This window comes from Ziziphus jujuba, chromosome 9 (genome assembly GCF_031755915.1).
Source record: "Ziziphus jujuba cultivar Dongzao chromosome 9, ASM3175591v1".
Classification (NCBI taxonomy): Eukaryota; Viridiplantae; Streptophyta; class Magnoliopsida; order Rosales; family Rhamnaceae; genus Ziziphus; species Ziziphus jujuba.
In genome coordinates, this window is record NC_083387.1 from 22,700,141 (window position 1) to 22,717,620 (window position 17,480).

Consider the following 17,480-nt stretch of genomic DNA (forward strand, 5'->3'; position numbering starts at 1 on the left):
TTTTGTTTTTTTAAATTATATTGTTAAAAAAAAAGAAAGATATTATTTAAGTGTAATTAATGAAAAATAAAAGTTACAGATGAATTGGACAACCTAGGGCCCTTCGGTATTGATTCAATTTTTTTGCAAAACAATTTTTACAAATCAATAAAACTGTGTATAATATATATCTATATTGTACTAAGATATATATATATTTATATATTTTTATTTTTTAGAATAATAAATATAACTATAAATCTTTAAGATGTTTTTTAAATTTATATTGGCGAGTGCTTCTAATAATCCAAACTCTATATACCATGGCCCAAAAAAAAAAAAAAAATAAAAAAATAGAGAGATTATTTATTTGAATGCTATTTATTTCAAAATGTAAGGCCTTTCTGTATTGTAAATTTATTTAAATATTATTAATTTATTTATTTTAATAATTTTAAATATACTGTATATTCTTTTTAGGTTTGAATAAAGTTTATACCTTTAGAAATATTAAGTAAACTCGTTATCATTTTGAAGTTTAAGTACTAATAATATCTAATATCAAACATATGTTTTCACTTTCAATGAAATTAACTTAGTTAGTAAACCACTTATATGTAGAAGAAATTATTGTAAATATTAAAAAAAATATTTAAACCTTTTAAAGTATAATACCCTTTTTTTTTTTTAGCGCATGTAGTAATGCTAAGGGCAATAAGCTGTTTGCCATGTAAATGTAACATGTTATACTTCATCGATTTAAATATTAATATAACTTAATTAGGGATAAGTAAATTTTTAAATGTATAAATATAACTAAATACAAGCTAATCAAACAATAACATATAACTAAATGTAACTACATCTCATCACTTAGTAAATATCTAGTAGACTAATGGATATCTTTAATATTTTTTCATTAATCAACTCGTAGTTCTAGAAATGATAATACTACATGCAGAAGTAGTTAACCACCTTGTTTACCAAGTAACTGGTAAAATGAGACGTCAATATCTTATTAACTTATAAATAATACTAAAAATACTAAGAAGTTTACTAAAGATGTTTACCAAGTCATGTGATCACTATTTTATCAAATTAAAAAAAAAAGTTAGCTAGTCAAAAATTAAAAAAAGAAAAAGAACAATTTTATCAAAATAAAAGAATAAATAAATGAAAGTCAAGATGATTATATGAAGTAAACATTGACTTATAGAGAAAAAAAAAATATTAAAAATAATCTTTATAAGAAAATAATTTAAAAAAAATAATTGATATATTATTAATTAATTAGGATATATTAAAAAAAAAAAGGTAAAAAAAAAAAATTGTATTAAAACAAAGCCAAGCAAAGCACAGTGAAGCAGAATTAATGTTTAGAATAGTTGTAAATCCTGATGGTAAAGCAATGTCCGAATCATAAAAGATAAGTTTGCTTCTTACTGCTTTTGCCTCCCAGTCTGCTGCCTTGTTTGATTCCTTTGGAATAATCCCACCATTCCAAGGTGAACTGGGTGCTTGCGAAGATATTTCGTTCATAAGCCCCTTCGAATTACCTTAAAAAATAATGTTATTCCACCCCATATATATATATATATATATATTTACAATTCAAATACACGCATGGAATAAAGCTAAACGCTCAACTTCAAGACTTAAATCAAATAGGTTTACCTCATACATGCATTAGATTTCTTGTCCCTTTGAGTCCCTTCCCACCATACAGACTAGCTTCCTTTGCTCCACTAACACAAAAGCCATCCACGATAACTTAAACTTCTTCGGCAATTTCCAGCTTTGACTTCCATTCTGCGGATTCATAAGTACTTCACTTTTCTGATTCTTTGGAAATTCCATCCATTGATTATGGGTTGAGATCAATTTTTAGATTCAATGTGTATTAAATAAATATTTAGGTCAAATAGACTTTAATTCCTTTTAATCTCTCTACCACAAGGATAGGAATCCGCAAAGTCAGTTAAAGATGTTCTCAGTAATACTTATTGAATTGCTTTTAGTTAAATTCACCAATCTTTTTAAAGGTTTATACTATCATCTTTTTATATCATATTTATAAAAAAATAATAATAATACTTTAGTTTTTTCAATTTTTTCCTTTTTATAATTTAAGCTTTTAACTTTTAAAAATTATAATTTATATATTGATTTATAATTTTTTTGCAATATCAATCATGTTTAACATCTGACCAATGGATTCAATGCATTTTAGCATCCCCTAATACTAAAAGTTCATACTCTAATATTTTTTAATTGAAAATTTGATACAATTAATATTGATCATTTAATTTGTACGTGAGATGACGATTAGTTAAAAATAAAATAAGACCTAAATAGCAACAAATTGTAAATTAAATGCCTTAACTGCATAAGTGCAAAAATCAAGGGCATACAAATGTAATAAATCTTTTTATCCCTTTTTTTTTTTTTTTGTTTGTTGGTAATGCCTTTTTATATCACTTAGTAAACAAATAAGTTGATAATTAGCATAAAATAGAGAATAATCCAAGTATAACTATTCATTTTCTTTCATAACTAAAAAATATTTTAGTAAAACTGAGAAATTTATTATCAAAGACCCAATGCCGTAGATATTGTAAACTCTAGTTACTTCCATTTAACCTATCAATTTAACAATGCATTTATAAGTTGAGGATTTTTCTCTCTTCACTTTTTTTTTTTCTGTTTAATTGCATTTTTAACTTTTAAATTTAAACCGTTTCAATTTAAGTGTTCAAATTTCAATTTCTCATACTTTGATCTAATTTTATTTTTAGAAAATAGTATTTTAATGATATGAGTAATTAAAATGCAATTTTCTTTTGTCAAGTAAGGTTAATTCAGTAAGTCACTCATATATACAATGAAAAGGTCATAAGTTCTATAAATCAAGGTTTTAAAATATTGCAACAAATTAAAACAACGACATAATTGCAAAAATTGTATTTTAATATGCTGGAACCGTTAATTATTGTTAGTCAAAAAAACAATTGGATCAAAATGCAACAAATTAAAACTTTAGAATCTAATTGAATTGGTATATTTTAAATTTGAAAGTTAAGAATATAATTTTCTTAAATTAAAAGTATTAAAGTGTAATTAATCTTTTATTATTATTATTTTTTCTTTATTGAGTGCTCAAAAGTGAAAAATTATATACGGTTGAATTTCAAAGGCAAGCATCTCTCTCTCTCTCTCTCTTTCTCTCTCTCTCTCTCTCTTTATTTTATTATTTTATTATTTTATTTCCTCAATCTACCAGGGACAAAATCCTCCGTCCTCCCAAGGGTAAAAAGGAAAAGAAAAAGAAGAAATCAAGATTTTATTGTTTTTGTAGGTGACTCAAATGAAACCAATTAGTACATTCAACTGAAATAATTAGGATTGATCGGATAAATTGATAGGTTTAATCAATATAAATTTTTTTAATCAATATATATATATATATATATATATTTGTTTTTGTGATTAGTTTATTCTATTTCTTTACCACCCCCAACTGTTAGCCTGTAAAATTGGACCATTTGAATATAACTGGTGCGTGTTCTTGCCATCAAGTTGCTCCCTCAATTGCGGTTATTGGTTAATGCTATTGTTTTTTCGAATAATAATTCTTAATTAGAGTCCTGTTATTTTTGGAATATCATTCGAATAATAGAAATGGTACAGAGCCAGCTATTAGTTTAATCCTTCAATTAAAGACAGTGATTATGGTGTATGCATATATATATATATATATATACACGCGGCATAACAAATACACATCCAGCAAAAAAACATCACAAGGTAATTGAAATATTAGATTTTTAAAACTCTGTTTCAGGGCATTTTTTATTTTCAAAGCAAACAAATGCTCAAATTACTAGTTGTTTTCAGTAAACCTCAAAAGAAGGTAACAAAAAAAAAGATAATGGTGACAGTAATATTATAATAGTTATTAAGAGATTATATATATTTAGCCCATGGCATACTTCTGGGTCCAGCTCCGAGCTGTTAATTCATATTTGACCTTATCACTCTTGAACATATGGGCTATCTCTGGAACAAGTGGATCATCTGGGTTTGGATCAGTAAGCAAGGAACAAATGGACAATAACACCTTGGATATAGTAAGTGCTGGACTCCATTGCTCTTTCAAAATGTCCAAGCAGATGTTTCCATTGCTGTTTATATTGGGATGAAATACCTTGGTCCTGAAGGCAACCTACAAAATTGCATCCAATTAAAAAAAAAAAAAAATCCTATCATATATCATAATTATATATTAAGCCCATATATCAAATCAGCCCTTCAAGTTTGATTTTAGAAGGTAGTCAACGGCTCTGATAAGAAACATCAGTTTAAAATTATCAAAAGTTAGACATGATAAAAGACGGGATTGTATCTGTATATAATGGTAGAATGAAGATGAGGAGCTAGAAATGTAGAAATTGGATAAGAAGTATACCTTTGGAGGCTTGAAGGGATAATCAGGAGGAAAATGGATATTGACAAGGAATATACCACCAGTATAGGGACTGTCATTAGGACCAATAATGGTAGCTTGCCAATGGAACATGTCCTCTGCTGCTGGACCTGCACTGCATGAAGTTGGTGGATCTCTTTGCAAGTCCTTGTGCTCCTTCAATATCCTCTTCAAAGCCATTCAACACCTTTTCACCTTGCTCAAAAACTGATCTAAAATGCAAACAGAATAAGGGAAATATGGGTTCGCAAAATGAAAGAAAATCAATCTACAACACACCCCTGCAAAAATCTGAGGGCAGTGATGCTATTTAAAAGAGGGGAAAAGAAGGTGTCGAGGATGAGGAATGGGCATTGAAGTATAGGTCCCTGAATTTTTTTGTACTGATGAAAGTGGGAACAGAATAAATTCTATAAATAAACATATTATAAACATAAATAATAATTAAAAAAAATGATTGAAAATCAAGAATCAAAGAAATTTATAAATAAAAAACTAGAAGATATTTACTGTATTGAATTCTTTACCTAAGCAAATAAAGTACTTAATTCGGAGTCTTTATCATAAATTTCAAGGTTGGAAAACTATCTTATCCACCATAGGACCATTTACTTTCATCATGTAAATTTCATGGAGCAAAGGAAAAGATACAATAAAAGTGCATTAAGTGGTCATTTTGGCAAAGGGACACTATTAAGTCCTATTATTGATTATTGTAGCAAAGGGATTGGTCACTTTCATTTGGTGGCTGAAATTGAACCCGAAGTTCCTTTGAATACCCATTGTTTTTAATTCAAGTTTCTATATAAACTACTCCTATGGCTAGCCAGTCAAACCCATTTCCCCAAAAAAATAATAAAAAAAGATAATGAATAAAAGATATTCGAGCTTACCTCTAATTAGCTGGCCCATTGAGAATCTGGGTCAATTCAGGAAAACTGACACATTTAAAAGAACAAAAGTATTTAAAAAATCTTCCACCAATAATGATACAAACGCAACATTCCTTCTACCATTTACACGGTTTTTAGCCCCATTTTATTCTTTTTGTGTGTTCTACGGAATTTCCATATCCTTTCTTTATAGTTCCTTTTAAAAGGTCTGTTTTGACCACTAATATTCATCTTTTTTTACTCGGTTAAGCTTTTGAATTTGCAACTCATAAAAATGCAAAATATTATTCGACCGACTCCAAAGAAATGGACCAAATAGATTACAAATCTTTAGCTTTTGTTCAAATTACTAAAATCACCTTCTAGAAAATGGTTACATAGAAACAATGTAAAAATCAGAGAGACATTTTCAAAGGGCTTCTTAAAAGCTGAATTTGTACTAACTCAGGTTGAGTATGGGTTGACCTACAGGAGTAAACAGTCTTAGTACTTTCAGAGTGGATATATTAGGAAAATCCTAAACCCCAAAGAAATGCTATCAAATCCAATGTAGTGAATCCTTAATATACAATACAAATCATAAAACACCCTGGAAAGAAGAAGCAGTTGATGCTGAAGGAGAGCCCCCTAGAACTGTCAGTCGAAAACTATGAAACCAAACTGCCGCATCCACGAGTCTATTCAGAATCACAATATGGAGCAGGCTTTCTGTGCCTTTCTCTTCTTTTTTTTTATCTGCTTAGGCGGCTGCAGAACCACTTTAATTGCCGCATCAAAGACAGCTTTTACATTCTGCATTCACAAAGCAAGGATTACATAAACCTCAATAACAAAGCATCTTTAGAACTTATTACCCTAACAAAACAAAAAAAAGAAAAAAGAAAAAAAAAAGCATCTTTAGAACTTTCACTTCATGGTTTCTTGTAATGTGGATAGGATTTAGGTAACTGCTGTGTTTTCGAACTGCATTCAATGTAAACTGGCGCCCCTATCAGCGTCCTCAATTCCTCCCCCTTTGAAAAGAAAAAGGAAAGAAAATCAGGCATATATCTTAGTGGATTGCAGTTTGGTGATGAGCAACAAAGAGAAGAGAGCAAGATATGACAAAGAACTTGAAATATAGTAGTTTTGAACTTAAGATGCACCGGGAATTACCTGGGCTGTGGTGATGGCACTGCCCCAGGATGATCTATAAAGAATTGCTTATCATCCCGAAGATCTATAAAAAGAAAATTTTGGCTGTCATCAAAACTACAAGGACTACTAATAGAGCCTAGATAAGAATAAATTTATTGACGATGGCCAAAATAACAAGACAATAAACTAGATCTGGTGGTAGTGCGGTACCATCAGACTTAACTATTAGACAACCAATATTAGACATGCTTCATCATATCCAGACTCCAGAGTATGATGGAATAAGCAGAAGACATCGAGTGTCCAAGTTGAATTACACAGTACTACGAGACTCACATATAACAAGAATTTTGTAATTTTTTTTTTTAACAATAAGTTCATGGTAGAATAAAGGAAAAAGTATGTACAGCTAATATTCAGCTCATGAGAAATTCAACAAGTTCATATGTTCACATAATTATCAAAAGTTAACCCGGTGATATTCAAATAGTTTACTGACATAGTCTGCAGACAAAAGTTGTATAATGATATTTATATATTGAAATATTCATCAACAGGGTATTTGAAAATTCAAAGAGATTGATAGTCATAATAGAACATTGTACATAACCATAGGCCAGTAAGGCTACAAACCTAAGAAAAAAAATTCATTCATTTGACAAATAAAAACTACAGCAGCATAAAATAACAAAAACCGCGGATAACTGAAAGTATAATTTTACCAGAGGGGGGGAGAGAGAGAGAAAGAGAGAGAGAAAGTCTAACCAAGCTTAGTTCCAACAAGAATGATTGGAATACCATGTGCATAATGCTTCAATTCAGGAACCCACTAAACAATGAAACAGAAAGACATCTTATCAGCACATCAACATAAAGAAGGAATTATCATTACAAAGAGAAACGAGAACAAAAAAGTTATGTGGATAATACTGTTTTTTCTTGGCCACATTTTCATAGCTAGCCTTGCCTATGAGAGAAAATGCAAGTAGGAAGACATCTGCTCCTCGATAGCTCAATGGCCTTAATCTATTGTAATTTTCCTGCCTGTTTGATAATTTTTGAACATGGTGAACAAAAAAAAAAAAAAAAAAAAGAAACTTTAACTAGGAATAACCAACGATTCCGAACTTACCAGCAGTATTCCATAACCACAAATTAACAGTGCTCCCATCCACAACAACATTTGCACTGAAATTGTCAAATACCTTTTTTTTTTTTTTTTGGGGGGGGGGGTAAATAAGACTGCATTAAGGACAAAAGAGGGGACCGGATACACGGTTTGTTAGAGTTGGGCCTAGGCCCACTAGTGTGAATGATTTGGGTTTTTTTTTTGTTGTTGAGTTTTGTTATAATAATTTTAAATCAAATAATATTTTGATAATAGTGGGAGAGAGTTTTACGGGAGAATAACTCCTTATGAGAGTTTGAAGGTTACACGAACAAAAAACGTTCTTCTCAATTTTAATTTTTGAAAGGAAATACAGAAAAAAAAATAATGGTAAAGTGAAGGTACATAGAGAGTTCGAAGAGAAAAAGCTTCAGAGGTGCTGAATCTGAAAGCTTTTGCAGCCGTTGTATCCTGGGAGACGTTAGCTACAAAATTCCTGCACCGGTGGGCGTAAAACGTCTTAAGGACACTGTGGTATCACACAGGCCTCGGTCAACCTTTCTAGAAAGTAGATCAATTTCAAAGACCTACAGGTTCTAAAATGTTTTATTTATTTTGTATTAAATTGTCCACATGTATTTACATATATTCATCTATGATATTTTCTCAACAATCTTAAGATGTTTTACCAATTTTTATATATGTAAATATAATATGGAAATTTAAGTTGTTTATTATGTTATTGTTTACTGTGTATATATTGCATTTTTATGCTTATATATATATTGATTAAATATTTCCATGTGTGTTTCACCGTTGAAACAAGAGAGGAAAAAAAAAATTATTAAACCCGTGGGTATAAAAAAAATAAAAACTTTATGGGTAATTATTAATTTTTTGTTTTTGATCAAAAATCTTTCCAAATTGAATTGCCCATAAATTTTTAAACATTTTGATGTATTTTTGGTAATTTTTTGGCCACTGGGAGAGTGGAAAAGAGAAGAAAAATTGTTGCTGGGTTGTATGACCCGTTTACCAGAGAAACCGGGTCAAAATGACCCGGTTGAAGGTTGAAGAAGAAAAGAAAATAGGGTTTGGGCTGTATCTGAAAGACTGGGCCGGTTTTTCTACTGTTATTGGGTCAGGCCTAGGTCTAAAGCCCAGACCAGGTTAGAACAGGCTACTGTTCAACCCAGGACCCAGGCTCGATTGAGATCAAGGCCCAAGAGAACCAGTCCAATGGCAAATGGGCTTACCACGTGTCGCCAAAACAATGAGCCACATGTCGCCCAACGGATGGAACACGTGTCGACCTAACACAAATGACACGTGTCTCATTCTCGGATGACCACGTTTCATGCTCTGGACAGTCCACGTGTCGACCTGACACAGATGACACGTGTCTCATTCTCGGACGGCCACGTTTCATGCTCTGGACAGTCCACATGTCGACCTGCTACAGGTGACACATGTCTGTCTCTAGTAGCGACACGTGTCATAAATAGTGCCAACAGGATCGCCACGTGGCATGTCCACGTCATCAATGTGATGGTGTGGCCTAGTGCCACGTCAGCATGCTTATGATATGGCGGTGACACGTCACCAGGATGATCACGTGGCGGGCACCACGTCAGCGGTCTGATGACGTGGCATGGTGCCGCGTGTGCTGAGCGATGACGTGGCGTGGTGCCACGTCAGCACTGTGATTATGTGCGGGTGCCACGTCAGCGGCATGATGATGTGGCATGGGTGCCACATCAACCCGTGGCCATGCCACGTCAGCATGGGACACGTTGCATGAACAGTACAGATGAATAGTGGCTATGAATAGTATTTTTGGGGTGTATACAGTAATTTTTTGTGGTGTATTCAGAAACCCTAAAAATCATTTTTTGTGTGTTTTCCTTATGGAAATTGCATATAATTAGTTTGTTAATATAGAAAATAACAACTAATTGATTTTTGTTTTGTGATGTTACAGAAATGGCAAGTGGAGACAACAGGACTGTGCCCACTCAGACTTCTGGAATTCAGATGCCTCCTTCTGCTAGTCATGCAGAGAAACCTGAGAAGTTTAATGGAGCAAACTTCAAAAGATGGCAGCAGAAGATGCTATTTTATTTGACCACCCTGGGACTTGCGCGGTACTTGACTGAAGATGCGCCACCCAGTAATGAAGAGAGTGATAAGGAGACTCTCATGGCGGTGGATGCATGGAATAATTCCGATTACTTATGTCAGAATTATGTCCTGAATGGCCTGTCTGATGCCCTGTATGGTGTATACTGTGGCACGAAATCGGCAAAGGAGCTGTGGGAAATACTGGACCGAAAGTACAAGACCGAGAATGCGGGTTCAGGAATGTTTATTACAGGCCGATTCTTGGATTACATGATGGTGGATGCAAAGCCAATAATGAATCAAGTACATGAGTTGCAAGTGTTGATTCAGGAAATGCTTGCTGAAGGGATGATAATGAATGAAGCATTGCAAGTGGCCTGCATGATTGAGAAACTACCTCCGAGTTGGAGTGACTTCAGGAATTATCTAAAGCACAAGAAAAAGGAGATGGATATGGAGGCTCTTATTAGCAAGCTTCACATAGAAGATGACAACAGGAAGTTTGATAAGAGAACTTCGAAGGCCGTGTTGAAGGCTTAATGTTGTGGAGCATGGTCAGGGCTCCAAGAATAAGAAGCAAATTGGAAAAGCTTCTAAGCTAGGGCCAAAAGGAGGAATCTCCAAGAAGGCCAAATTTCAAGGCAGGTGCTTCAACTGTGACAAGATGGCTCACAGAGCTACTGAATGTAGGCTGCCAAAAAGAAAGAGGAACCAGGCACAAGTGATGGAGGACATCACTAAAGAGGTTGACGATATTGACCTAAGTGCTGTGATATCTGAGGTGAACTTTGTGGGATCTAATCCTAGAGAGTGGTGGATAGATACTGATGCGACCCGCCACGTGTGTTCGGATAGGAGTATGTTCACTTCCTTCGAACCAAAGAAGAATGGGGAGAAACTATTTATGGGTAACTCCGCTACCTCAGAAATCCAAGGTGAGGGCAAAGTAATCCTGAAGATGACCTCGAGGAAAGAGCTGACTCTGAATAATGTATTGTATGTTCCAGACATTCGCAAGAATCTGGTATCTGGATCGCTGCTGAGCAAACATGGTTTTCGCTTAGTGTTTGAGTCAGACAAGGTTATTTTGTCTAAATTTGGGATGTTTGTGGAAAAGGGCTATGTAGTCAATGGTTTATTTAAGCTGAATGTAATGACTGTAAAGCCTAAAGAAATGAATACAGCTAGTAGTTCTTCTATTTACTTGCTTGAGTCTTCCATTTTATGGCATGGTAGACTAGGACATGTTAATTTTAATTCTCTGCGGAGATTAATTAACTTAAATCATATTCCCACATTTGAAATTGATTCCAATCATAAGTGTGAAACTTGTGTGGAAGCAAAATTAACGAGGTTATCATATCAAACAATTGATAGAAATAACGAACCTTTGGATTTAATACATAGTGATATGTGATTTAAAATTCGCACCGACTAGAGGTGGTAATAAGTATTTTATCACCTTTATTGATGATAGCACGAAATACTACTATGTATACTTGCTTAAAAGCAAGGATGAGGCTATAGAGAAATTTATTCTCTATAAAACGGAAGTTGAGAATCAACTCAACAGGAAAGTTAAAGTGATCAGAAGTGATCGTGGTGGAGAGATTGTAACTCCTTTCGGAGAGTATTGTGCTCAATATGGCATAATACATGAAGTTACTCCACCATATTCGCCACAATCAAATGGTGTGGCTGAACGGAAAAATAGAACCTTCAAAGAAATGATGAATGCAATGTTGATAAGTTCTGGAGTACCTCAGAACTTGTGGGGGGAAGCCATTTTGTCGGCAAATGACCTTTTAAATAAGGTGCCCCAGAAAGATAATGTAAAGACACCTTATGAGGTATGGAAGGGAAGACAACCCTCCTACAAATATTTACGAGTGTGGGGGTGTTTAGCTAAAGCAGTAGTACCTACACCTAAGAAGGTGAAGATAGGTCCCAAAACTGTTGATTGCATCTTCATAGGATATGCACAGAATAGTAATACATATCGGTTTCTCGTGTATAGGTCAGAAATTTCTGATATACACAAGAACACAATAATGGAATCGAGAAATGCATTATTTTTCGAACACAGTTTTCCATATAAAGTGGAAGAAGGACCGAGTACATCTAAACGAACTTATGATACTATTTATGATGATAATCATGATAGTGATCAAGAACAAGAAACTGAAGTTGTGCTTAGACGTAGCAAGAGAGTAAGAACTGAAAATTCCTACGGTCCGGATTTTCTTACTTATATGCTAGAAAGTGAACCTTAAAACTTCCAAGAGGCCATAAATTCTCCTGAAGGGAATTTATGAAAAGAAGCTGTTAAAAGTGAAATTGATTCCATCCTGCAGAATCACACTTGGGAGTTGGTAGATCTTCCTCCAGGTTGTAAACCTTTGGGTTACAAATGGATTTTTAAAAGAAAGATGAAAGCAGATGGAACAATAAATAAATACAAGGCAAGGCTTGTAATTAAGGGATACAAGCAAAACGAAGGCCTTGATTATTTTGACACTTATTCTCCAGTAACGAGGATAAATTCCATAAGGATGGTACTGGCAATCGCAGCATTGCGAGATCTTGCAGTACATCAAATGGAAGTGAAAACAACATTTCCGAATGGAGATCTAGAGGAAGAGATCTACATGGAGCAACCTGAGGGTTTTACTGCTCCAGGACAAGAAAGGAAAGTTTGTAGATTGGTAAAGTCCTTATATGGACTTAAACAAGCTCTAAAGCAATGGTATCAAAAATTTGATAATGCCATGCTAAAAGATGGGTTCAAAATAAATGAATGTGACAAGTGTATCTATGTAAAAGATACAGAGAATGGATATGTTATTCTATGTTTGTATGTAGATGACATACTCATAGTAGGTAGTGACGACAATATGGTCCGAACTACAAAAGCCATGTTAAATTCTAAATTTGACATGAAAGATATGGGGCTTGCAGATGTGATTTTAGGTATGAAAATCACGAGAACTTCGAATGGAATCATTCTTAGTCAAGCTCATTATGTAGATAAAATACTGACTAAGTTTAGTAATGATGATACTAGTATAGCCAGAACATCCATAGATATGAGTTTACGCTTATCCAAAAATAAAGGAGAAGGTGTATCTCAAGTAGAATATGCTAGGGTGATTGGAAGTCTGATGTACTTGATGAGTTGTACCATACCAGACTTAGCCTACGCAATAAGTAGACTAAGTAGATACACGAGTAATCCAAATGAAGATCATTGGAAAGGGATCGTTAGAGTACTAAGATATCTACGATATACTCGTGAATACGGACTGCACTATACAAGATATCCTGCTGTATTAGAAGGATACAGTGATGCAAATTGGATATCAGATATAAAGGATTCAAAATCCACTAGTGGCTATGTATTCACATTAGCAGGTGCAGTTGTGACATAGAAGTTCTCGAAACAAACTGTGATAGCTCGATCCACTATGGAATCCGAGTTATTGCTCTAGATAAATATGGTGAAGAGGCAGAATGGCTACGCCAATTTTTAGAGGACATTCCGAGGTGGCCTAAACCTATGCCAGCAATAAGTTTACATTGTGATAGTCTGCGATTGGCAGGGCACAGAGTATTATGTATAATGGAAAGTCTAGACACATTTGTCGTAGACACAATTCCATTAGACAATTAATCTCAACTGAACTTATCTCAATAGACTATGTAAAGTCAAAAGATAACATTGCAGATCCGCTAACCAAATGGTTAAATAGAGAACTAGTTGAGAAGTCATCGAGGGGAATGGGATTGAAGCCCGTGAATAAAGTCAATACGATGGAAACCCAACCTAGTTGACTGGAGATCCCAAGATCTAGGTTCAATGGGACAACTCAATTGTAAAGACTAGTATGGATCACTGTGGGAGGTTAATCCTCTGCCCATTCCTATGATGAAACAATGATAAAAAGAGGTTAAGCATAAAAGTATGCTTTTAATGATTCCTACAAGCGTGTGTTTAGTAATCTATGCATAGGTATGCTGATTATAAAAGAAATAGGAATCACCTATGTGAGAGAGAAGAGTGGCCGCTTCAAAGGAGAATTGTTTATGGCACAATTCTTTAGAAACTCTCGCAGAACCAGGGAGGTGTTCAGGGCCAAAAATGAACACAACAGTGAGAACTGAAGTGTATCAGGAAGGAATCATGTGTGGGCTATGTTGTCATTTACACAAAAGACGAAATGGTTCAAAGATATCGCTTCTACCATAAGTCAGTAAAGAAAATGTAGTCTCTCAAGGGAAGGTTCAAAGAGTAACATCTACCTATCCTATGCAGGTTCCAACTGTAGAGCTTTACCACTAGAGTCATGTTTGTATTTTTAAATCAAATCATTCATGTGGGGGATTGTTAGAGTTAGGCCTAGGCCCACTAGTGTGAATGATTTGGGCTTTTTTTGATTGTTGAGTTTTGTTATAATAATTTTAAATCAAATAATATTTTGATAATAGTGGGAGAGAGTTTTACGGGAGAATAACTTCTTATGAGAGTTTGAAGGTTACACGAACAAAAAACATTCTTTTCAATTTTAGTTTTTGAAAGGAAATATAGAAAAAAAAAATAGTGGTAAAGTGAAGGCACATAGAGAGTTCGAAGAGAAAAAGCTTCAGAGGTGCTGAATCTGAAAGCTTTTGCAGCCGTTGTATCCTGGGAGACGTTCGCTACAAAACTCCTGCACCGGTGGGCGTAAAACGTCTTAAGGACACTGTGGTATCACACAGGCCTCGGTCAACCTTTCTAGAAAGTAGATCAATTTCAAAGACCTACAGGTTCTAAAATGCTTTATTTATTTTGTATTTATTTTTATTTATTTTGTATTAAATTGTCCACATGTATTTACATATATTCATCTATGATATTTTCCCAACACGGTTTACCCCTAGTTACAAGCCAAGGATTCCTCTGAGGCTCTGAGATGATTTGAGCCAAAACATTGGGAGGGCAATTACAGAGAGAGGGTTAGAGCAAAAAGACAATTTATTTTCTTTGAAAGCTATCTTAGCTAAAAGGTCCGCACATGTGTTAGCTCTCCTTGAGGTCCATAAAACCTTTCAGTTGTTAGATTCAGCTTCCCTCTGATTAAAGATATCAACTCTGCGGATTCCCATAGGCACGGATCATCTTGTTCATTTAACTGGTTTACCACAGCTTGTGCATCACATCTCCAATCCACATTTTTCCAACCAAATTCTTCTGTCAGGTTCAAAGCCCATTCAGTAGCTTTGATTTCGGCCAGTTCAGCTGTCATTGGCTTCATAGGCTTTGTTGCTAACAGCCAGACCTTTCCCTTGTCGTTTCTTGCAACCAAGGCTATCGCAGAACCATGAGGGTTGCAGGCTGCATCAGTGTTAATACATATTCTACCTTTTGGTAGTGGGAGCCATTTTTCTTCTTTCTGTGTAGATGAGGCTGATTCTTTTTTCAGAGAGACCAAATCAATGCCTCCACTAAGGACTCCCATCTTTTCGTGGCCGTATTGATGTTGCTCTTATTCTCAAATAATTTATCATTATGAAATTCCCAAATCACATACATCAGTGAAGCTATCAGCAAGGTTGTGAATTCCTTACAGCCTAGTAGGGGGCTCAGTTGAGCGGAGAGATTAACACACCATGTCACCAAGTCTTGGGCATTTCCTGATTCCACAGCATCCAATTTCAAACCCCATTTGCTGTTGAAAACTACAGCTCTAGTTGCTGGACATATTAGGAATAGGTGAGTAGTTGTCTCACTGTGATAATCAACAGCAATCAACAGCAACTACATATTTATCTTAGAGATAATTCTTATCATCTTGTTATCACATAGTTAGGAGTCTTATCACTGTTTTACATCCTTGTATAAATACCTTCATAGTGATCAATGGAAATCATCTGAGTAAATCATATTATTCCAACCTTCTTCATGGTATCAGAGCCTTCCGAAATTCCAACCATCATTTCAGCAATGTCTCAGATTATTGTTTCTTCTCAAAAACTTTCTCCACTGAGTGAAGTGACATTACCAAATTATAATTTTCCTTTTCAACTACAAACTGATAATTATATTCTATGGAAAACACAGATCTTGCCTGCCATTATTGGAAGCAACCTTGAAGGTTTTATCAATGGTGTCGTTATTGAGCCACCCGTGGAGATAATAGCAAAGGAAGGCGGCAGCAGTCAATCAACAGTTAATCCTGATTATCTGCTGTGAAGACGATTGGACTCTGCTCTCCTTGGCTGGATGCTCTCATCAATTTCCAAAGAAGTGCATACTCAAATTACTAAGCCAAAAACTTGCTTACAACTTTGGAGCTCATTAGAAAAGCTTTTCGGAAATCAGTCAAGAGCAAAGTTAATGCAGCTAAAATTATAGCTTCAGTCAACCAAGAAGGAATCACTTACCATGACTGCTTATTTGTCAAAAATGAAAAAAATTGCAGATAACTTGTCACTGGCAGGTTATGCAGTGACAGACGATGATTTCATAATGTATGTTTTCCAAGGTCTACCGATGGAATATGATGCTGTGATTGCAAATGTCAATTCTAATCCTGATCCTATTCAACTTGAAGATGTGTAAGCAATGTTGCTTAGCCAAAAAAATCAGATTTCTCAACAGAATGGACCTGAATTTATGCCTGTAGCACATATTGCTGATCAATCAAAGAAAGACAACAAAAACAAATGGATTGAAAACACCATAAATTGTGGTGGTGGAAGTGGAAACTGTGGAGGCCGTGGAAGAGGATGCAGTTACACAGGAGGCCGTGGACGTGTTTTCTATCAATTATGTGGTCGAGGTGGCCATGTTGTTGCTGAATGTTGGCATTGATTTGACAAAGATTTTGTTCCTATTTCGCATAACAATAACAATAATGCTGCATATTATTCCTCCAGTGATCTTGCAGCACATGGTGACTGGTTGATGGATAGTGGTGATACCAACCATGTCACTGCTGATTCTTCAAATCTTCAAAACAAAACAGAGTATGACGGGATGGAGAAGCCGGTAGTTAGCAATGGAAAAGGTTTGCAAATTAAACATACTGGATCCTCTCTTGGATCCTCTCTTGTTAATGTTCTTGATAATTTATTCCTTCAAAAAAATTTACATGTTCCAAAAATTAAAAAAAAATGATCAATATTGCGAGGTTAACCTCTGATAATAAAGTGATAGTGGAATTTAATTCTTGTTTTGTTTTTGTCAAAGATCAGGTTACGAAGAGGGTTCTTTTGCAAGGAGTACTTAAGGATGGATTGTATCAAGTTTTGTTACTTGGACTTGGTTCTCACAAATCGGCATCTTTGGCTCATTTAGGAAATAAGACTGAATTTTCCAGTTTATTTTCAAGTTGTAAGTCTTCAAATTTATCGGATAATAATCTTTGGTATTATCGCCTAGGACATCCTGCTTCATCTATTCTCAAAAAATAGCTTCACAATCTAAAAATGTTTCTTTTACAAATATTACCGATTTTTTTCATTCCTATCAATTAGGAAAATTGCATCGCTTACCTATTTCTTTATCTAATTCTATCAGTAAAGCTCCTCTTGATCTTATTCATTCTGATGTGTGGGGTCCTACCCCTGTCTTATCAATGGAAGGTTATCAATATTATGTCTTATTTATGGATGATTTTTCTCGTTTCTCTTGGATTTATCCCATGCGGTTAAACTCTGACGTAACAAATTTATTTTTACAATTTAAGAAAATGGTTGAAAATATTTTTCAGACAAAAAT

General features: G+C 34.4%; 1 protein-coding gene and 1 long non-coding RNA gene across 2 annotated transcripts; both read right to left on the minus strand.

Annotated features, from left to right (window-relative positions):
* Positions 1 to 3,778: 3,778 nt before the first annotated feature.
* On the minus strand, positions 3,779 to 4,837 carry LOC107427494 (ubiquitin-conjugating enzyme E2-17 kDa). Its single transcript, XM_016037871.4, has 2 exons — positions 4,445 to 4,837; positions 3,779 to 4,201 (listed from the first exon to the last, which is right to left on the minus strand). The coding sequence occupies exons 1-2, from the start codon at positions 4,640 to 4,642 to the stop codon at positions 3,953 to 3,955; spliced, it is 447 nt and encodes a 148-aa protein (XP_015893357.2). The 5' UTR covers positions 4,643 to 4,837; the 3' UTR covers positions 3,779 to 3,952.
* Positions 4,838 to 6,375: 1,538 nt separating this feature from the next.
* On the minus strand, positions 6,376 to 7,685 carry LOC132805370 (uncharacterized). The gene is made up of 4 exons (XR_009640752.1): positions 7,625 to 7,685; positions 7,423 to 7,536; positions 7,258 to 7,321; positions 6,376 to 6,574 (listed from the first exon to the last, which is right to left on the minus strand). It is a non-coding gene; the product is annotated as an uncharacterized LOC132805370 (long non-coding RNA).
* Positions 7,686 to 17,480: the final 9,795 nt, after the last annotated feature.

Bases quoted from the DNA above. Each gene is read 5' to 3' on its own strand.
- LOC107427494 (XM_016037871.4), bottom strand. From the start codon at position 4,642: ATGGCTTTGAAGAGGATATTGAAGGAGCACAAGGACTTGCAAAGAGAT. The intron at 4,202-4,444 runs GTATACTTCTTA...GCAATTTTGTAG, and splicing joins ATCCCTTCAAGCCTCCAAAG to GTTGCCTTCAGGACCAAGGT.